Raw genomic sequence first — 22,739 nt, 5'->3', positions numbered from 1 at the left:
GCAAAGGCGTCGCTCAACGTTTTAAAGGCTTCGAAAAGACTCGCTCGAAGCGCCAGATTCGTCAGGTTCACAGTCTGACCCGCGTTTGTGCGATAAATCATTACACAGGAAACGAGCAGCTCATCTGTTAGTCTTTGACTGAAGCCGCAAACACTCCTGTCATTTCGACGACATGAGGAAGTTCTTTGATTCTCGCCGGGAGTTGGTCAGCTCTGGGCCTGGTTCTGGGGGAGGAGGTGGCAGCTCGGGGTCCAGCCATGCAGGCGGAAATTTCATTGGACGAGCCTTCACTGTCGGGCGACACCAAGTCACTGTTGAGGAGATTATCGCTGAAGGTGAGAAGGGGTTGCACGGAGCAGATGATGCCAGTTCTTTTTTTCTTTTTTTTTCTCCTTTTATTTTCATGCATGTTGTTGAAGCAGGAGTATGATGCGTTCCTGCATGTTCAAGCCAAATACACGGGTCACATGACAGTACAGGGACGTGACCTTATACCATCCCCACAGGAATGATGGAGCTTTGCATCCACGCGATGTATCTTGGATACATAAATGCAAAACAGAGGCCTGCGGCTTTCTTTTAGCTGTACCCTGACTAACACATCAGTTTCCTGTTAGTTGTTTTCATGATTCAGAAGTGTGATTAGAGATGCCCTTTAAATGGATGAAAGAAGGGCTAAAGTACTGTAGATCATAATTGTTTGATTCCTTTATAGACACCAGTGGCAGGCACTTTTCTAAAACTGTTAGACATCAGCACAACATCACTGATGCTGACATAGGGGCCTTTACTTGACCAAAAAAAAAGTAATTTTATTTATCATTTTGAACCTGGGAATACAATCTTTATGTTATTCCTCTATTTCTAGTGTTTTAAGTAAGTTTATTCAGCATCATTTGAGCCCACAATAAATGATAGTTTTTTGAACAGACTGCATAAAGTACATGCTAATGCAAGTACTGTATATAAATTAAATGAGAGACTAGTGCGGGGATTTATGCTTCAGCGTAAATATTCCTAATGACTGTTGTCGAACTCAGACATTCTTAAACGCTACTGACTATTGATGGGACATTAGCTACCCCATCTTCTCTTACTTTTTTTTGACCCCAGACAGTTGTATTTATGTCTGCCTTACAGTATTAATTAGTGCATCAGGCTGCCGGCCTGAGAGTTTCAAAATCAGTGTCCAGTTTTTAAATAATGTAGGAAGACAGTATTGTGGAACTGATCAGAATCTGTCTGCACTTACTGTGCAAAAAATTTGCATCAGAATTGGATGCAAACCTTCAACTTGTGCCCATGTTCATGGGTATCTATTGCACATTTACTGTATGGTGCCACTGTGCCATGCAATATCATCTCACACTTGTCAAGTTGAGTACGCAGTATAAGCCGCAATGTGTGCCCGAAATGTATGACTCTGTCACAACTAAACTCGGCAAAGTGAATTTGTGGTCTGAGCTATACCAGATGGTTAGGCCTCAATGTAGGTCTCTGTGTAAACCCTGCGGCGATGACATGACTAATACATATCGCTATAAGGCTCCACCACTTGGTCCTGGTCGTCCGTATTGATGTAAGGCACAGACACAAATTACAACAGTTGTTGAAGATAGGCTGTAAAAAATTAGCTTTTCAGCTAAATTTCCAAAATCATGGTGTCCTAAGAAAGCTTGTGAGAATGGTGTGATGCTACATTTTCAACTTATTTTGTCTTATTTTGTATTGATCATAGTTAAATCTGGTGACAGTCTTTAAGTGTGTGGCAACAAGTATGTTTTTTTTAGGTTTTGTGTAGTGTTCACTGTCAAGGTTTTGCTGATATGTCTATCATCTTTTTGAGGACTGACAGTTTCATTTGGTCTCTTTCTAAATTCTGCAGGTGGTTTTGCAATTGTCTTCCTTGTGCGAACAAATCAAGGGGTTCGTTGTGCCCTGAAGAGGATGTATGTCAACAATGAGCATGATCTGCAGGTTTGCAAATGCGAGATTCAAATAATGGTGAGTTGCTGAGATTAAACATTTATCTGCTTGTTCTCACTCTGAACTCTCGTGGTTTTGTATGCTGGGTAAAACCACACCTGAAGGCTACAACAAGACCAATGTCTTTTAAAACTCTAATTGTGCCTGCAAATTCCCAGGAAATCCACAGATGAAAGATGTCTTATTCTGTCCAGAATAACTAAGAACAAGTGCTGAATTAAGTACACAGTCAGTCTGCAGCAGTGTTGTTTGGATGGTTGTTCTGTTTTTATTCATTTAGTTCTTGCTGGGCTTTTTTTTTTGTTTTCATAATATTGTTCTGCATGTACTGCTCTCCCTTCCTCTGAGATGTGTTGTAGAATGAGTTGCCGAGCTTATTTGTATGAACATGAATTCTTAAAGGACCATCGAGTACCCTGTTGTTCTACTCCTGAAGTTGTAGTTGTCCCCATATGGCCCTTTGACAAATTTATAATAAATTATACCTGTTTGCTAACAAAACACAAAACTAAACTGACCATGTTCATGGTATATATTCGCTGTACGGTAGGATCACATGCTGGTAAAAGGGAAGAAGACTATTCTGGTCCTGTCTGACCTCTTGACCTGGGATTTATTTAGTATATAAATAGACATGTATGCCAGGGTAGCCTAATAAAAAATGTAATTTTTCTATCAGTAGCCTTGTAAAGTCCTTTTATAGTCTTAAGGCATTTTTGTAGCATTCATTGAGTTCAGGGTCTGTACACAGAACTGATTTTTTTCTGTCTGAAGGGACACTCAGGAAGGAAGGAAGGAAGCAATGGATGGTCAAATTTTAAAAAAGTGGCATGTTGTATAAACATTCAGCAGAATTACAGTACATTGTAACCAGCACTGACATTTGGTTCAAAGATGATGTCTGATGTCGTTCCCGGTATTTCCTTTACATCTCTCTCTCCCTCTCCCTTACCCTCTCCCTCTCCCTCTCTCTCTCTCTCTCTCTCTCTCTCTCTCTACCTCTCTCTCTCTCTCTCTCTCTCTCTCCTCTACCCCTCTCTCTCTCCTCTACCTCTCTCTCTCTCTCTCTCTCTCCCTCTACCCCTCTCTCTCTCTCTCCCTCTCCCTCTCTCTCTTTCTCTCTCTCATGCACACAAACACACAAGCATACACACACATTACCTAATAGATTCCTGATTTTGATGGCCTCACAACGCATCTCATCTCACACTGACCATACTGAATGAAAGGATTGGGGCATTAAAAGCTTCAGTGCACGCTTTGCAGCAAAATATGGAAATATTTCTTCCTAGTTCCACGTTTTCTTGGTGTCACAAATCATTTTATAGTGCCATTTTTCAGTGATAAATTCAAAGTACAAAATCAAGTCCCTATGAAAGACTTCCACACTCTAACCAATAACTTCACAAGTCACATATTATAAGCACACTATACAGCTGCCCACAGTAGTTGTCTGTTTTGGTAAAACTTTAAGCACAGTGGTGTGTTAATACTTTTGAACATGTGTTTGTGCTCTTGCAGAAAGACCTTGTCGGTCACAAGAATATTGTTGGTTATCTGGACTCCAGTATCACAGCTATGGGATCAAGGGATGTATGGGAGGTCCTCATACTTATGGACTACTGCAAAGGTGAGTGCTGTCAGGGACATGGGGTGTGGCTGCAACCATATGCTTTGATTATTGTAATAATTAGAGTTTGGGCAGCACTTACAGTTTCAAAATGACTTTGTGTTACAGTATGTTTGTGCTGCTGAATGAAAAAAACAGGCAGTTATTACACAATAAGTCTAAACAATATCAGTGTTATAATACAATAACACTCACAAGTTAAGATTCAGTCACATCACAGTGAGGTTAATTACCCATGTTGTTTGTGCTGCTGTATAACTGGATATTATTTTGCAGGAGGGCAGGTGGTCAATTTGATGAATCAGAGGCTGCAGACTGGCTTCACTGAGGCTGAGGTGCTGCGGATCTTCTGTGACACCTGTGATGCTGTTTCTCGCCTGCACCAGCGCAAGACACCTATCATCCACAGAGACCTTAAGGTGGCACATTTTGCCACTTTTGTTAGTTGTAGTGCTTTGCTTTGCAGTATTTAAGATAGGAGAAGCTGCCCCATTCTCAGTGAACAAAGGGGCAACACCAAGTAGATCACCATGCTGTGCCGTCTTTTGAAGAATCTTGATTGATATGTTGGTGTAGAGCTGAAGCTGTGTTTAATTGTGGCTAGCTCTAATAGGAGGAGAGAGGAGATTGTCAGTTGCCAAAATACTTCAAAATACTGCAGAGACCAGTCAACTGCAGTGTGATTGTTGCATCAATTTTACTTTAGTTTTCACTCAGTAGTTTGACTCTGTAAGGAAACATGACTTTTTATTGCAATGCAGATTTCTTGATTTACATAAAAAATCTTAGACTTGATAGGAATGTGTGTGTCAGAGTGTGTTAGATTATGATGAAATTAGCGTGCCAGTTTTGACTCTGGCTTAAATCTGCAAGTCATAATGTGAGGGTGGCTGCACCTTGGTATTTGTATTCATCATTATCTCAAGTGCACATTTTGCAGGAGGCAAGCAACTCCAGTGGTTGACTTTGCAGAGTGGGTCATTTACCTGCACCACCTCCTGGCACTTAAAATACAAATTGGGTCCTTTCATGAATAACCATGCTGTCCTCAACCAAAGCCGCCCCCTCGTGTCCGTGAGAGTCTCATCTCTTGTATATCTGCAGGTGGAGAACATCCTCCTGCATGACAAGGGTCATTATGTGCTGTGTGACTTTGGCAGCGCCACTAACAAGTTCCAGAGTCCACAGACTGAGGGAGTTGCCGCCGTGGAGGAAGAGATCAAAAAGTTTGTGCATCTTTTCATCTGCTTTGGCGATATTTGCAGCTTTCATTCATTAGCACTTCTTTTAGGTAATGCGTTGGTAATGCTTACATTTTTAACATCTTTCATTTCATCCTCATATGGATCACATTTGAGCAGTAGTGTGCTGCTAAAAATACTATGAGGACTATGATGTGTGTTCAAAGGAGGTTTTGGCTGATGCAAAATTTTGTTATTAAAATAAAATCACTGCTTTCATTTATGCACATTTATGAGTTCATAATACTGTGTTTTATTTCACTGCCACATTAAAAACAGGTGGTTTTCTTACTCATTTATTCCTGTTCTGTTCCCACTAATTTATTCCTGTCTTCTTTCAGGTACACCACTTTATCATATCGTGCCCCTGAAATGGTGAACCTCTACAACAACAAGATCATCACCACAAAAGCAGATATCTGGGTGAGTGAAGAGGGCAGACTTCTGTGGTTTTCCTGATAGGGATGCATAAGTACACATATAGAAGTAATGCAGCACTGCAGCTAACCCACACAATATGTATCTGGTAAACCCAAGTCTCCATTTCAGTAAAAGATAATAGAAATGTTTATTATAGTATATTTTCTTAAACTAATACACGTATACTGGATGTTTGACAGTAGAACCCAGTTTTATATCATGGCCCATCTTAAACTTAGAGGCTTGTTGATTAGCATATGTTTAAGTTTTAGGGATTGTCTGTGCTTCAAAACAGAAAAGTTAAAAATTGGTAAAGTTGTATTTGTATGCTTTTGTAAGCCTTTTGCTTATGCGTTTTGACTGAATACTTTTATAACCTTCTACCTAATGGTGTTTAGAGGAGAGAGGGATTTTCTTTTGTGTGACTTGCTGTGCATTATTTGTATTCATGTTTAATCTTCTCATCTCTTCTGCTCTTCTCTCTTCTGCTCTCCTCTCTTCTGCTCTCCTCTCCTCTCTGTGTTTGTGTTTGGTGTGATGGGGCACGCATGTGGTTGTCTTCTCCAGGCACTGGGTTGTTTGCTGTACAAGTTGTGCTTCTTCACACTGCCCTTTGGTGAAAGCCAGGTGGCCATCTGTGATGGCAGTTTCACCATTCCAGATAACTCACGCTACTCTTACGATCTTCACTGCCTCATTCGTTAGTGCCTCTTACACATTAATTCATATTTTCAACATCAAATTTAGTTTTCACATAGGCACACACTTGTGATTTAAGTGTAAATGTCTAGTCATTGACTCCATTTTTTGAGTCTCACTCCCGTTTCTTCATGGTGTTTTTTGTTTTTTTTAGGGTACATGCTGGAGCCAGACCCAGACAAAAGACCAGATATCTACCAGGTGTCCTACTTTGCTTTTAAACTAGCTCAGCGGACCTGCCCTGTTCAGAATGTGAAGGTCAGACTCTCTCAGCACCAGGGTCAGCTAAAATATTTGGATTTGCTTGGCTTTCTCTCACAAGGAATTAATTTACATGTATTCAGTGGAATCTGCTATGGGTTCTTTGCCTGACCTACATAAACAGACATGTTAGTAGTCACACTGTGGGAGGAAAATCTGCACTTATTCATCAGTTGCATACAGTAGAAAATACTTATTAGCCATGGTGATATTCTTCATTAGTAATAGAACTGCCAACTGTAGAGATGAGAGAAGTTTTAATTGTAAACTTTTGTCTGCGTACTACTGTCACTGATACTGCTGTCTTGTGGAATTTCTTTCTTCATTTTCTTTTCAAGTTTTTTCTTTTTTTTTTTTTTTCTTTTTCCATAATCCAGAATTCTCCAATTCCTTCTAAACTTCCTGAGCCAATCAAAGCAAGTGAGGCTGCTGCAGCAAAGAAGAGCCAGACTAAGCCCAGGCAAGCATGACCTGCTTACGTTGTATTACCATCAAAGCTGTATTAACACTTGATTTTGTGGAAGTAATTAGGTACAGTCGGTATTCTGATACTCATTAAATAATAATGTTAACACCGTTTGCCATGATTAACAAGAAGGCCAACATCCTCCCTTTGTTGCCAGACTGACAGATCCAATTCCCACCACTGAAACCTCCATCACCCCTCGCCAGAGGCCGAAAGCAGCCCATACCCAGCCTGCTGCTGGCATCCTACCCATCCAGCCTGCTGCTCTCACCCCTCGCAAGCGGGCTAATCTCCCTGGGGGTGCAGCTCAGCCTGTGGGTACGTACAGCACTCTGTCTCTGTCCTTATTCTCCTATCTGTCACAGTAAACAGCATTCCAAGATATTGAATAACGATGTGAATAAAGACAAGAGTCCCTTTATTCCTTTGTGCACACTTTAAATCCTGCAATTCTCAACAGGAACAGATCAAGTATACGGGCTAAGACTCATGCAAATTAAAGCCTAACCATAAACCCAAAGTGATTAAGAAATTATTTTCTCCTCTCTGCCACTTGAAATACTGCTTCAGTTGATATCAGCTTTGTACCTGTTACAAATCACTGATTTTTTTTTTTAATCATCATTTAACAGATTATATAATCCTCTTTAATACATTTTGTTTGAGATGAATAGTAACTCAAATGCTCCTATAAACCAATTTATGTTGCTTAATCTTTACATTGTTCTGCATCTTTATAAGTATTAAGATTAAACTATTTTCATGACCTCTCAAGAGTAATGTGTAGTCTGTGTTCTTTTTAACATCCCACAGGAGTCAGCTTAGATCTCTCTCAGCCAGCTGCAGCTCTGCAGTCACAGAAGGCGCAGACTTCAGCTCTGCCTCTCATCCAGTCACAAAACAATTCCAGTCAGGCTGTGGCTCCACAGAAGCAGGTACATCCTGACTAAACACACTGAACAGCCAAAAGAGCTTTCTACTGATGCAAATAATACAATATCTGCAACTTTTATTTTGTATGCATATGTGCAAAAACATAAGAAGGGAAAAGTACAGAGGCAAATGGCTGCAGGAGAGCTGGATTAATGTCTGGCTGTATGTGCTAGGGTTGGGGATACATAGGTCTTCAAACTAGTGCTGAAACAATTAGCCAAATCTATTAGATCTAGTACATTGGTAGAATAATAATCAGCAACAGTTTTGATAATGCGTTAAGTCATTTATAATGAAAAAAACAGTGGTTCCATCTTCTTTAAATGTGAGTATTTGGTGCTTTTTTTCTACTTTACATCATTCTAAACTGTAAATTTCTGAGATTTGGTCTGTTTGTCAAACAATTTCAAAACATGGTTTCTGGGAAATTGTTAGGGGAAGGTTTCAATGTTTTCTGACATATTATATGTGAAATGTTGAATCAGTTGTAAAAAAAAAATAAATAAATACAGGTTAATGGATAATAAAAAAATATCATTGGTATCAGCCCTACACATATACATTCACAGCTGCTTTTAAGAGCTGGAACACTAGGTTATTCTTGTTTTGACAGTGGTTTGCAGGTGTAACCTTTTAATTGAAAACAGATATAGTTGTCTGTTTGTGTGTGACAGGCAGTGCAGCCAGCCCCAGCTACAGGAGCAGAGACTACAGCAACAGCAGTGGTATCACCAGTGACCAAGGCGGACGTCCAACCACAAGCGCAGCCAACAGTCCAGCAACAGGCCACAGCTCCCTCTGTGGTCAGCTCCACCTCCCAACAGGCAACAGCGACTCCATCCAGCCCGGCCCCACCTCAACGCCCAGCTCGACGCAAGCAGGCCAGCCAGGCCCAGCAGCCAGCAGCTCAGCCTTCGCCCAGCAAACCGGCCCCTGGTCAGCCGCCTGTATTTCAGGAGCAGATAACTCAGGCATCAGTTGCCCAGGCTCAGCCTGCCTCCACCGAGAACAGCCAAAAATCAGCTGAGACAGTAAGGGGCCTGCTGTTCACCATCCAGCTTTAATATCATCATTATAGAAATGACACAGTTAATTATTTTAATTTATTTTAATCGTATATGTTTTCATTTCACTCAATGCCTCTTTTGATCAGACTCCACCTGCTTCTCCAAAGACAACTGAAGAACGAGGACACCAACGCATCCCGAGTGACGCAACAGCAAGTAGTGCTGTTGCAGTGCCAGTTGGTGACTCACAGCAGCTGCAAGGAGCTAATGGAGATACTGCCCTCAACCAGTAAGTGTCAAATTTACTGGAAGAAACCTGAAAAGTAGTTCAAATTCAGGTCTTCCCCCTGTGGGTATCATTTATGATATTTTGTGCATTTTTCTCTCCAGATCACTTACATCTCAACTAAGCACCACCCAGCCTGTTCAGCTCAGTGGTGGAGATGCAGTCCAGGACCAAAGCAAGGCTGTACCCACTGCTCCTGCCTCTGGCGTTGCCACCAACACCCCCATGCAGCCCGCATGGAACCCCTTTGACGATGATAACTTTTCCAGCCTCACTGCTGAGGAATTCAAAACAGAAGACAAAAAGCCTAATGGTAAAGTTTGTGTCTGCCTGTGTGTTGTCCAACCAATAACTAATAAACAGAAGATGTTATAACTTTTTTTTTTTCCAGACCTACCTTCAGAAACTGAGACAACATCTTCTGAAGAGTTGATACCAGGCCTCCAAGCCTCAACTGTAGAAAATGAACCCCAAGAAGCTGGTATGTGACACTTTTCCCTTTAGAGAGTCTACAGAATCATTTTTTCTTATACATGGATCTGGACCCTTCAGTGTCATCATTTCAAAATCATGCTGTCTTAGAAACATAGGTTGGCCCTACGTGACTTAATTCATTCCAGACTATTAATAAACAGCATATACAAAACAGCTACATAAACATTTTCCATCCAGTGTAGCTCTGCCATTAAAAATGGTGTCTTTGGACATTGATTTTTAACTACTATTTTAAGTGTGATAAATGCAGTGCAGTTCTGGAAAAGGAATATAAAGGTGATTTTGTTAAACTGTGTAAAAGTATTTTATCTTAACTTTAAAACTTTTAGGAAAAAAAAAAAAAAAAACAGCATCAGTAAATGTAGGGTTCAAGAGGTTGAGGACATCGTTTCTATCAACTGCCAGCTGTTAGCATGAGTTAGCATGCTAGTTTGTGGACATCAGAACAAAGTAAACATAAAGACTGGTTCATTTCTTCGGTAAGGTCACTCAGACTGAGATTTACAGTCAATTATCCTGATAAGTTGTCCCCCTCTTGAATACCTTACTGCTCCTCTTAGGCCACATAATGCATTGTACTGTATAAGTATGAGGAAATGCATTGTAAAGTCAAACCAAGAGGTAAAAACCTCAATATACCTGATCCAGTAATCTGATGGCTTTATGAAGCTTTCTAAAGAGATGGCTGCCTGTGTGCATCACATAAATAAAATAAGCGGTTTGGTCAGAATGAAACAAAAGCCAGCATTTAAAGGCTTTTAATATGAATAGTTCTGGTAGTACTGCTGCAGTGCCCAGCAAATCTAGCCACTGATAGATGATGAGCTGCATTTAACAAGACAGTGTGGGACTTGATTTGCTCATATAATGAATCAAGCAGTTCAAAAACATGAGGGAGAGTTATTAAGTTTCCTCATTTGGTCTGTTCGATTAATCAAGAGAATAGTTTGAGATTTTGTGAAACAAACTGCCAAGAGTTAGATGATCCCACTCTCATGACTGTACGCTAATGGTTATCTTGACTTAGCATCAAGCCTGCAAAAAGGGGGGAACAGTTAGCTTGGCTCTGTCCAAAGGTAACAAGATTTTTTCATCTAACTCTTGTAAAAGTGAGCAGGCGTATTTTCCAAAATGCTGAACTTTTCCTTTTAAAATGAACAAAAAGAATTGGAAATTTACCTAATTGTTGTAATTCCCCTGAACACTTAATATAGGCCAAGTTGGAGCCATTTGTATTGAAAAGCACCAACTGAAACAACCAGCTCCCACCTACAAGGCATTTTTTCGGCTAATTTTTAGGCTTCATTTCACATCTTTAATGTATAACATTGCTTTGTTTCCCAGTTGAAAGACCATCAACCATTCTTGACATGGATTCAGGAGCCTCACTGTTGGCTGTCCCAGATCCTTTCCTTTCCCTCGAACTGTCAGATGCACCAGGTAAATATCTCGCCTGTGGATCCATCCTGTATAATCTTTTTCTTACTGTCTTATACAAACATATGACCTATGAACTCAGTTACATATTTAAACAATTGTGCCACTTATGAAAAACGACAAAATCCAGAAACATATTATTATTTAAGAAATCTTTCAGAAATGTCCTGAATAACTGAAAAATAATGTGTTGATTGTCCTAAAATATCTTTTGTAAAATGAATGATAATTAAAAATGAATAATAACATGAATTAATAATGATATGGAAATACATCTTCTAAATATTATGTAGATGAGCAGCAAGTCTGGCTCCAAACCAAATAACTTCCCATCAAGGTCTTGAATGGCTTTTTTTCTCCTCTGTTGTTATGGGAATTTCTTATGTCAGTAAATTCTTATATACAAACACTAATTGACCCTTGCTACGTTTTCAGCTTTATGTGAAGGACTTTGATTGTGAACACAGTTTTTTAGCCTGTATTCATCTCTCTCAGCCAGACTGGCAGTATTTTTCTATGCGCCCTTTACATGTTTTACTACAGCTGATTTAGTTTTTGTACGTGGCTGAAGTATGTCTCCTTCCCCTTTCTCTCATTCTTCACTGGCCTTTAGAGAAGCTGATTGAAGGACTCAAATCTCCAGACACGTCTTCACTCATGCTTCCTGACCTCTTGTCATTGTCGGATCCTTTCGGTGGCTCTGTTGAAGAATCTGCAAAAGGTGTGTGTGCGCTCCTCTACAAGCAGGCTCGTGTATTTGCAAAAAAAGCTATAAAACCCACTGTACCCTATCTGCCCCAGTGGCGGTATGCTGGATATGTAAATGAGCAACTGTTTGATAACAAGTTTGCCACAGCAACTTAAAAGCTGATAATATTTCAGTGTTGTGTTCCCAGTTTGCTTTCGCTCTCCCAAGTGGCCAAAAAATCAGTTTTCTAATTAGGAGCAATTAGGCAAGTATATGAGTTAGAAGAGGTTTTTAGCAAAAAACTGTATCAAGGCATTTGCAAACTAGCTGTACCTTTAGGGAAATCCCCCCATATTTTTTAATATTCTCTATTAATCAGCAGAAAGAAGGTGATTTGTCTTGACTCACAGAGCACTTCGCTTCTAAGAGTTAATAAAATCTTGAAATATTACAGTTTGTAAGTAGTAGAAGTTACTAAGTCAACAGGTCAGTGTACGTATCTGTGTCCTAAACTTTACCCTCTTTTCTGTCTACCTTTGGCTTCTCCCGACCTGTCCCAGACTCTCTCACTGCAGACGACTCTCTCCTGGGAAGCTCTCTGATCTCTGGTCCGTCCGCCCCGCCAGCAGCGAGCAGTGCCACCTCCTCCAGCTCCTCTGCCCCCACCTCCGCTGCCTCTGCTTTGGATGATTTCAGCCTGTTGTGTGGAGACTCCGCGCAGCCAAAAGCAGGTGAGCTGTAAGAATCTCACAAAAAAAAGAAGGTGCAGAACCCCGTTACACTCTGTGAGTGTGAAATTTAAATAAACGCTACAAAAGTATGAAGATCCAACCTGGCCTGATCAAGGTCTATGACAGAAACATTGCTTTTTCAATAAATTAAGTGTTGTGAGAGTTCACTATATCCCCCTAGCAGCTATCTACCAGGTGTGCAATATTCACTTTAAAGTTAAAAGAATCTTACATACACATGGTAATCGAGCCCCAGTGTGTTAATGACACCAGTGTATCTGTACCGTAGCACCAAGTATTTAAAACTGCTAAGGGCCAAATTCTTTGTCTTGTTTACTTATGGTTTGATCAGATACAGTGTTATTACAGTGGGATTTTTTTTGTTCATTTTATTCTGTCATTTATTTAGACAAATTTCTTGTATGGCTGTTTGTGCTATAAAAAATTAAATTTCAGCTTCAGTAGTTATACACCCTTTCATGTTGGTGGGTTAGATAAGAAGGATTTTATCTGGCTCTTGTGCCGTGTAGCAGGCTGCTGTCTGGTTGTTAGATTTGTTTGGTTGTGTTGACACAAGTTCTCCATCAGTATTCCAATGCATTAATGCAAAACTACGGGGCGCCTCATGAAACCAAAAAATCTAAAATATAAATTTGTCAAAAAGATTCTCCTAACTTTTTTTTTTTTTTTTTTCAACAGAGAGCACAGTGCATGTGAGAACAGATACATAAGTAGTAGACGAAAATGCAGTTTAATTTTAGTTGGACTTAATTTCAGGCACTGGGTGGCAGCAGAAGCCTTTCCATCACACATTAACAAATTAATCTAATCTAAATTCATCTTCACGGTCTGTGTTATGCTTATTTTCATAACTTCATAAACTTTTAAGACTAAAGGAAAGTGCCTCTTTTGAATGGAATCATCTGTAAAATCGCATTGTCTGTCCCAAATTGGGAGCTCCACAGCTGCGGGTGAGTTGTTCCCCTTTTGGCCGGTGAACGAAGGCATTTGACTGTTGTTGACAGTGCCAACTTTGAATCACAGCCTGAATGTGTGCACCAGCTGCATGATCCTAATTACTACTAATCTCTCCTCATAATATCTTATCAAACAGCCTTTTTACCACGGGAGAGCAGTGGATGTGGTTTTGCAGTAGAGGTATTGACATTGTGAAAATTTTTATCATGGTGAGGGAAAACAATTGCGGGTCTTATCCTTTTTGGCCTAAACTATACAAGTTTATCTGGCCACAGTGTTCCTTTTTCTTATCTTTTCACCCCTTCATCTGAATTTTTTCCTGGCACACTTGTGCTTTCATACGGTTAGAACTTTCCTTCCATTCTCCTCAGACACGTCTCTCCTGATATCAGACTTTGAGCCCCAACAAGCCAGTGGAGAGGCGGCCAGAGAGGATGAGTTTGATCCTATTCCTGTCACAGGCCGAAAGAACTCCCAAGGTAAGTCTTTACAGTCTCTGCAAGGAAGCACAGGTGGGTCAAGATGGTCTTTAGGATTATAGACCCACCCGGGGTCGTTTTTTGGGTTCAGTGGCATGATAATTTGCTAAATAATGAAATGCAGCCAAACTTACCAATAAGAGGATCAGAGGTCTACACTATTTTTACACCTGCAGTTAATGTTTGAAAACCAGTAGAGGTGAATGGGTAAATTCCCTCTTTTTCTCTCTTTCTCTCTCTCTCTTTTTTCATCCTTTCTCCCCCTCTCTTTGACTGCTGTGTTTGCTCGTTGTGACTCCCACTCCCCTGCTTTTCCTCCCCTCTGTTTGCCTGTATCCCCCTTGTCTCTCCGGCCAGTTTCAGGAGGCCACTCGCGCAGTAACAGTGGCGGCTCTGAATCCAGCCTGCCCAGCTTGGCCCGCTCCCTGCTGCTGGTGGACCAGCTCATCGACTTGTAGGCGGCCCTTCCCCCCCGTAGAAGCTGTAACACTGGATTATAGACTGGCATAGCATAACTGCAATCAACACTGTTGTCATATAGCTAGCTTCCTCCACCCCCTGGCTGTCATCTTCATTGTAGTTCATACAGTAGAAACGTCCTTCGCCTTTCAGTGCTTCTTCATTCCCGCCCTCTCTGCTGCATCGACTGCATTATCTGGCTCCTCTTCACCTCTTATCTCTCACCCTCTCACTCACATTATCTCTTTGTTGTAGTCTCTGCGCATCATGTATTGTCCATTGGTTCAAGAGTGGCCAGCCCACTAACATCATCCTCCTTTCTAAAGATTAACCATTACATCTTTCTGTCAATCAGGATATAATATTACTATCCGGTTTGTTTGAACAATATTGCATTATGTCTAATAGCAAACAATAGAAGATCATTGTTGTAATGTACAATAGGCATAGTTATAAGTGGTTGTAGATATTATTGTGCACAAGTGAATTTGTTGTTGTTTGCCTTTTTAAATTTTCCTCCCCAGATTTATTTGCACATTTTAAAGTAAAACCATGCAAAAGTTAAATGACAGTTTCTTCAAATAAGGTCAGTTTATTTTATATTAGGGAAACGTATTTGAAACTCAGTCATGTAGCCTGACCTGCACGAAGCATAAGTGTTACCTCTTTCAGCCTTGGGCTGTTGGATGGAATATCTTCAACAGTTTAAAGCTGCTATAGATTAGACTGAAAAATTATATCAAATTGTTTCACAGTCCTAGATCAAATCAGCCATAACCTCACAACCTACTTCCCTTTCTGCTTCTGCAGTTCCCTCTGTAGCACAAGCACCATAATAAGTAATTGTGATGAAGAGAAAAGCAGGACACAAAAGGTTTCCCTGATCAGACTAAACAGTGAAGTGCCATAAAATAATCTGTGAAGCAAACTGCTAAGTGGAAGATTTCTGAACGTTTTTCTAGTATCTTCTAAACTCTAAATATAACTACAATAAAAAACATCCTACAGATTATGTCCTCAATCCCAGTTCAACTTGTTTTGCAGACAAAGTGTACTTTTTAAACAAGGACCTGTTCTTACTTGCTGCTGTTTTGAGCTTATTTTTAATTTTATCCTGGAGGCGAGCAGTAGGTTGCTTTGGAATTAAATGACAAATCATGGTCATTTAACAGTGTTAATAGCAGTGTGCCATACCAACAGAGAATGCATGAAATCATGAAAATAATTTGAATTGTCAACATTAATAGGAAATAGTAGAAATATAGTAGCTGTTATATAGAGAGAACATTCATGTCTATTCAGGTAATTTTTTGGCACTAACAGAAACAACCTAATGTGGCATTTAAAAAAAGATTTTCAGTCACTCGCATCCTTCCTACATTCCTGTCATTTGTTTACTCCTAATTTATGTAAATAGATATCTGGACCCCCTGCAGGCTCTTATCCAGACCATAGAATTGGTTATTCTTCCCATGTATATATGAAGTCATTGTCATAAAGCTTTACTTGTGGAAAACATATTGCTTTACTTGTGAAATCTATATGTCATTTATATGACATATATATACATTATGAAATTGTTTTCCTGTTAATAAATGTTAATATGAATAGAGTGTTAGAAAATGAATGTAAGAAATAAATATTAGTCTATAATGAAATAAAAAAAATATCTATAATTCTTAAAACACCATAATCACTGAATATTATTGAAGAATACTCTATAAATATTTCATTCCTATTTGTGGAATTGTGTGTTGAGAAAGTTCTTTTTTTTTTTTTTTTTTTCTTGGTTATATCGACTCAATAATTGTCAGTACATTAAAATGTCTAGATGATAATCCTAGTCTTTCTTCAACCTGGAAGATTAGGCTGAATCCCATGTTTTATTCCACCTTTGTGAAAAGAAAGTGAGCCTGTGTTATGTGTGTTTACATGGACTGATGGAGGATTATATTTTTATTCAAAACAGCTGACAGTTTTCTGGAGAGTGGGAGCTCAACCTCTTGAATCTTAGTCCTGTTTCATTTCATTGCTAAAGTAGAACTTTTTCTGAAATTGTGCTTTGTAAAGCTTTGTTTTGCTTTACCGGTTTTAGTGATGACAGGATTCATATCAAAAAGCATGGCAGTGTTGTTGAATGTTATGTTTATGTGTGTTGGTATACAGTGTTATGGTAAGTATGTATGTATGTGTGTGTGTTGAGTCAGACTCGTTGGATGTGTTTTCCAGTAGCCTACTTGTATTGTTGTTTGCTGCAAACATGGCGACCCTCGCGTTATCATTAAAATCTCTTCTGAAAGCACAGCCCTCCCCCCTCAAATTCTCTCAGGTAGTCAGAGCTACAGGACTCTCTCTGAGAGTTGAATACGTATTGGCTTACTGCTCCCCAGTCTCACTGTCCTCTGGATGTCTGTGCTCCATATTACAGAGAATTTGTCTGATATGTAACGTGCGAGGGGCTCTTTGAAGTGCGAAAAAGGTGTAATCTGCCAGTCTTACAGTGAAGAGACAACACTGTTGCTGTAGCAGCGGTTTGTTTATCAGACAGCATTAGGTCAGCTGTTCAGGGTTTGAAAAATCATCTCCGATCAGCGATATAACTGTTTCTGTAGGATCAAACAAAGTTGTTTTGCTTCCCATGCATGATAACAGTGGATAGATGACCTCCACATCCTCTTTTCCATTTTATCATATTAGAAAATGATTTTAAATAGCATATACTGTATGTTACAGTATGATTTTGTGAGATCTACTGAAAATACTTCATTCTGGAAGTGGGAAAGATACATTTAACTGATCAGGATTTTTTGTTTTTTTTTATCATTATTTTACCTTTTAAAGGGATTTTTAATGATAAACCATTCAGCCGTATTGTGTTTTAATGCTGACAAAGTCCACAAATGCTGGTTAGATATATATTCCACTTGCATACATGTAATTTGGAATAACGTAGTTATCGTCGACTGGCTTTTGAATGTCGAGGCAGCGGTTTAAAAGAAATCTCACGTCGTCTCACAACTTTGAATCTTAAATCTTAAAATCCAGAATCTGAGAAGAGTGCCACAATTATGGAGCACAGTTAGTCACCTGTTTACATGTTATTTGATAATAAAAGGCAAAGAAGTTTTTTTAGGATAAGTTTAAACATATAGGTACCTGTGCTATTTCAATATTATCCATTTGCCTTCAAAAATGAGAGTATTTTGAGTAGAACTCACTGATTTCATTTGATTTGAATTGCATCCTTTTATTGTGTAGATCAATAACTGTCAAGAAGTGGCTGTTTTCACAGCAACATCTCTTTTGGGCATATTTACTGTAGGTACTGCATGAGCAACTGAAGGCTTATGTTTTACATCATCCTCTTTAAGATCCTTCCACTGAACGGCTCAGTGATTTGCAGTTACTGTTTGAACCTATGCAACTCCCGAGCTTTCTCCCTGTAGCCGCCTGTGTGCTGTTGTGATTGGTAAAGCCAGGCAGGTAGTGAGATTAGTCCTTGATGTGAAACAGGAGCCCCTCGTTCTCTCTGTTGTTCTGCCAAAAATGAAATCTGATACTATTGAGTGTTTTGAGACGCCTCTTGTCTGTATGGCCCCAAACCTGCGTCAGAGCTGTGGTATCGTGTGCTCCTTCTATTTTTGTGAGATAATTCAAAAATTATAAAAGGGATGGAAAATAAAATACAAATGTGAATGTCATTGTGTTGAGTGTTGATTGTAAAATTTCCTTATGTCATTGTTGTTCAGGTTATTGGTTATTATAACTTACACATATAACTCACATTAATTTATAGGTTCATAATGTTCTTTCAGAAAAACTTTCAGTATTTATAAGTTTTCTTCAGACATAGTCCAATCTTTAAACTGTGATATTAAAGGGGAACTCCGTCTGTTTTGCGCAAAGTCTGCTAACGCTGCTAACATAACACACCTCACTGAAGTGTCGTTGGTCGAGTTGCATTGTGGGTAACGTAGGAGCCAGTTTTTGACACAGGAGAAAAATGTGTGGAATAAAAAAAGATGACATCTCTGGTTCAGCCGCATTGATTTTGATACTTTTTTTTCTTTAGTGTTTTAGGAGTGCAATGCTAAATTGATGGCATTCTCTTTTAATTGTTTCTCATCAGACTTGCATGCAAAGATATGTGCATGAAATACCTGGGGTGGGAGACTAAGGACTAAAATTACCAAGCAAATGATTTGTTAAATTGTAGCATAATATAGTTGGGTTGCTTGAATTGTATAATGCACTAATCAGCGTCTTATTCTATTTGGATAGCAGGTTAAGTCTACTCAGGTAAGATCAAACATCAGCTTCATGCCCCATTAAAATCTCAATCCACTTTTGGTTTTTATGACTATGTCTTTGCCTTCTAAAAGATTATCCTTTCTCACTTCTCACAGTAACACAATGGAGTTAAGAATATACCTGCTGAATGGGCCAGGAATATGTCATACTAGAGTCTGACCGGCCGACATACTGCATTGACAGAGTTTAAGTGATGGCAGATACAGGACCTTGGTATCCATGTATTTATTGATCCATAAGTAACAAGAATATTGTAGGAGAGAAATGACAAAGATGTTTTTGAGATGTGTGACAGAAAAAAAATAGGATTGTAAAAAATAACTCTCAAGTTTATTTTTCAACTATAAAATGTCCTGCTCAGTACATATCCTGATCACAATTCTTTAACAGCCAAATTTAACAGTTCCTTTTGAAAAATGTTTGTTTATGTTATGTGTTAATATATAAAAGGGAAAAGAAGAATATTGACCAGCATAATTTTATTTATTTATTTATTTTTTTAACTCTCAAATAGAAATACATGTCCAGGCCTTTATCACAGAAGACATTTGGACATGTCAGTAGGAAAAGCACAGATGTAAATAATTAAATTAATGATGGCTGGATTTCATTTAGCTTCTTTGGTTTCAGGGTCCTGGTACTTTGCATGCTGACTCATTGTCACACTCATGGCTTTTTGAGACACTTAAATAGAACACTTAAAGAGACATTGTTAATGGGCTTTTTCCTCTCTTGACCCCAAAACACCAGGATTAATCAGACTATTTTCCACACCACACCTCTGAGCTCACTGATAAATATGACGTGCTCGACACTGCATTTAAAAACACTGGAACATGTTGCATTTATCCACATTTTCTCACTAAAACCTTACATGATTACCCCTTGATCACTTTCTGTTACAGAGTTTTGATCCATTTGAGAAAGATTTGGTTTAGATAAAAACTCAATTTTGTAACGTTTGACATCACTGATAGAAAAAGTTGCTATTCTATAGAATATGCAAGAGATTCAGAGAATAGATTTCAATTCGTTTTAGAGATCAGCATACCTCTTAACCATGTATCTTCATGTTTCTCCCATTTCTTCCACATACAGACCTGCAGGGGGAGCTCAACAGTAACGTACTGCAAGACTTTGGGGCCGTGGCTTCGGAACAGTCGTCCGCGGAGACGCAAAGCCTGACGATCCAGCAGAGGACTGCTGCATGTGTCCATAATAAACACATGCTGCAATCAGATGAGAGGAGCTTAAAACACCATACAATAACAACTCCATCCACCAGTTTTCACTTCATACCTGTCAACCAAGTACCCCAGTTCCAGCCTCCAAACAGCCCAGTCACCTCTGATGTCTTCCAGCTGGCCCCTTTTAAAACACCAGGAAAAGAAGGGAAGATGGCATTCAGCAGCTCCTCCTTTTCTGCATCTCATAAACCTGCTGAGGCGTCTGATGTTTTCCTCCAGGCCCCGTTTGGAAAGAGGCAGGAAGCCACCAAAGCTAACGCTCACATATTTAAGTCTGTTGCGCAGCCGAATCAAACCAGCCAAAAATGTCACCTGGTCCCAGTATCATCTCTTCCTGCTCCTCAGCCTGTTAGTATCCGGGGCCTTCCTCAGCCTCTGCTCCAGCAGCCAGTGGCGGTGCACCGGGTCGTCTCCAGGATCGGTCAGCAGGCTGCCGTGGGTTCTGTGGCTGTGGGGCCTCTGCATTCCTGGACCATAGGGGGAAGAGCTCTGGATGACCCGTTTACTGCTGCACCTTTTCAGCCAAGATGCTCTCAGGGGAAACCTTGATTATATTATCGTCTCTTAAACATGCCAAGTCAGAGCTTTTTCTGCGACTAATGAAGGAGCCAAAGTATAAGTCAGTCACAGTATTACCCATTTTCTAATGTAGTTTTACTATTATCATTATTGCTGCAATTTTTTAAATGACTAGATTATCCCTTTATCCACTATGTACCTGTTTAAACTTAATTTTCTACCTCAGTCATCTGATTCGCTTTCAGTCTGAGCACAACAGTACATCATTTCAGCACTTTACAAACAGTCTGAACTTGGACTGAGAAGTTATAGAGATGAACTTCAGTGAATTGATCCTTGAATCAATTTAAAACTCAATTTAGGTCATCAAAAAGGGTTGTTTTTTTTTAAACTGTTTTGTTAAATGTTTCGACTGCATACATTTCAGTTTTATTGAGTTTTTCTATAATTAATGTGTTTTTCAGCTGGTCCTAATTTACTCAAATCTCTACAAACATTACTTCTTTAGACAAATATTCACAGCATTAGAAAACATTAATAGGTAGTGATTGCAGGTTCTAATCCTGTTTTAAATCAATCTGCTTTTTTACCCTTGTGTTTACAGTTAGATTACAGATAATGCCTTTATTATCAGTGTTTAAAATTTTCCAAAATGGTTACAGGCCTCTGGTTAACATTCAGCATCTGTGCTACAGAAGTTATCAAACAATTTGCCACAAGCTAAAAAAATCTTGAGAAATCAAATGCAATGGTATGAAACATTTTCACACAGTTGAAGGAGGGAAAACATTTTTGCAGTTACTTTCGTGTAAGCAGAGTTAAAGCACTGTGAATTTTTTTTAAAAAATTCATCAGAAAAGACAGGCGAGTTGCAAAAAAATCCCAAATGGTTGGTTAAGTTATTTTCACGCTCAATTTACCTACTATACTGCTTAATAATTGCTCACAGGTTTCTGCCGTCATTTTCTCACAAAGTACACCAGTGTTATAAGACCTTTGTAGTTGGCTTGAAAGGTGTTTTTTAACTATTAATGTTGTTTGTCTTTGGTCTTGGTATTTTGAATGAAGCATATCATGTCTGCAGTTCAAATTCACTGATGTCATACAGCTGAAGGTAGAACAGTAGGTCAGAAGGCATTCTCAAGAGGTGCTGAAGACCCAGAAAAAACATTATCCCTACCGAGCCGAACTTTTAGTAACTTTCTCTTAAAGTGATTTGATTTTAAATGACTCTTATAATTTTGCATTATACGTTGACAGAGATAAGGACTTCTCATAAACCATGCTGCCTTTACTAACAGCATTTTGTTCATGCAGAGTATTTTTCGTTTATGTTATCAGGCTATTAATACTGAACATTAAGAAAGGTTCTTAGTAACTTTGTATTTTATTAAAGGTTCATGAACATAATGGCATCCTAATTATTCAGTCACATGTCATCTTTCTTAGTCTTGAACCTTGCAATAATTTGATGATACTGTGTGTCAAGGTATATACCAGTTTCATGTTAGCAGATCGTAACTACTTCCATGCCTCATTACCAACCTTTTTCACACCAGGGGATCCAAGCTTTCTTGGCTTTACCTGAGATAGGACATTATGGCAAATGTCTGTTTGAAATCTAGCCAGATGACAACATTGAGAGTACTGCTGGGTCTTGAAGAGGCCAAGATGTTTTTTCATGTCCAAAATGGTGCTAGTGGCACGCCGGAGGTCTTTACCGCGTTGATGGACTTGCTGAGGTTTCCCTGAAGTGAATAATGAGTCCCTGTCATTGGAGTCTGAATAAGTGCAGCAGGATGTGCGTTGCTCTACAGTGCTCCTGTCACAATCCTGTCTTTATAAAATACAACTTGGAAAAATTACGTCAGGGCTAAGAGGCAAAAGGTATCATCTTTCCAGGAAAGTTTTTGGTTTATTGTTGCTTTTATTAATACCAGATTATGCAGATTAAACGGCATGCAGAGGCACAATGGAGAAAAAGATAGCAATAGGACGATCCAAAAACATTCTAAACACTATAAACTATGTCTGTTATTTCATGAGTAGTTTTCATGTCAGACCGAGTCCCCAATAAACCAGCACTTAAACATTGGAGTTACAGCTCAAACCTCTTCTTCAGGAGGAATAATAAGTTGAGCTTGTGTGAAAGATGAGCCACTTGTTTTTGCTCAACTATGCACAAAATGTCATGTGAGCTTAGTTTTTATAAGAAATTCACTTTCCTGAACTTGGGACGGGAAGAGCACATGGAAAAAAGTGGAGAATGACTAAATGGAAATAGACAAATCTGGAGGTTTTTATTGTAAATTGGTTCAAGGCTGTGTGGAAGCTACACTGGTTCATAAGCTTGCATAACTGTGGAGCTGATTAGCTCTGTGACGTCAGTGATTGCCATTGTTTGTGCAGCCAATGCAGAGCATGCCACTGGCCAAACTGAGGCCACTGCTGAGCGTATTTTTCACA

The 22,739-nt window shown here is 39.3% G+C and overlaps 1 protein-coding gene across 3 annotated transcripts; it reads left to right on the top strand.

The window, feature by feature from the left end:
• The first annotated feature begins 144 nt into the window (after positions 1–144).
• LOC120806101 (AP2-associated protein kinase 1-like) lies at positions 145–21,902 on the top strand. Of its 3 annotated transcripts, none has more exons than XM_040156823.1 (20): positions 145–335; positions 1,886–2,004; positions 3,508–3,616; positions 3,893–4,035; positions 4,721–4,842; positions 5,199–5,280; positions 5,845–5,977; positions 6,131–6,234; positions 6,615–6,697; positions 6,861–7,021; positions 7,517–7,638; positions 8,311–8,667; positions 8,790–8,932; positions 9,034–9,242; positions 9,321–9,410; positions 10,769–10,864; positions 11,475–11,582; positions 12,110–12,280; positions 13,630–13,737; positions 19,606–21,902. In XM_040156823.1, exons 1-20 carry the CDS (start codon positions 173–175, stop codon positions 20,301–20,303), a joined length of 3,321 nt encoding a protein of 1,106 aa, XP_040012757.1. In that variant the 5' UTR covers positions 145–172; the 3' UTR covers positions 20,304–21,902. The 3 variants fall into 3 exon arrangements, with proteins under 3 accessions (XP_040012757.1, XP_040012759.1, XP_040012758.1); XM_040156825.1 differs by lacking the exon at positions 19,606–21,902 and adding an exon at positions 14,095–17,896; XM_040156824.1 differs by lacking the exons at positions 145–335; positions 3,893–4,035 and having other exon boundaries at positions 1,893–2,004.
• Positions 21,903–22,739: the final 837 nt, after the last annotated feature.

Source organism: Xiphias gladius, chromosome 20 (genome assembly GCF_016859285.1).
Source record: "Xiphias gladius isolate SHS-SW01 ecotype Sanya breed wild chromosome 20, ASM1685928v1, whole genome shotgun sequence".
Taxonomy (NCBI): Eukaryota; Metazoa; Chordata; class Actinopteri; order Istiophoriformes; family Xiphiidae; genus Xiphias; species Xiphias gladius.
The sequence above is the reverse complement of the archived record's forward strand: the minus strand, read 5'-3'. Positions and strand labels throughout refer to the sequence as shown.

What these genes read in the sequence shown, in the direction of transcription:
- LOC120806101 (XM_040156823.1), top strand. Translation starts at nt 173, where the DNA reads ATGAGGAAGTTCTTTGATTCTCGCCGGGAGTTGGTCAGCTCTGGGCCT. An exon ending in GTGGAGGAAGAGATCAAAAA is followed by an intron (nt 4,843 to 5,198) that starts GTTTGTGCATCT and finishes GTCTTCTTTCAG; the next exon opens with GTACACCACTTTATCATATC. An exon ending in AAGAGCCAGACTAAGCCCAG is followed by an intron (nt 6,698 to 6,860) that starts GCAAGCATGACC and finishes CTTTGTTGCCAG; the next exon opens with ACTGACAGATCCAATTCCCA.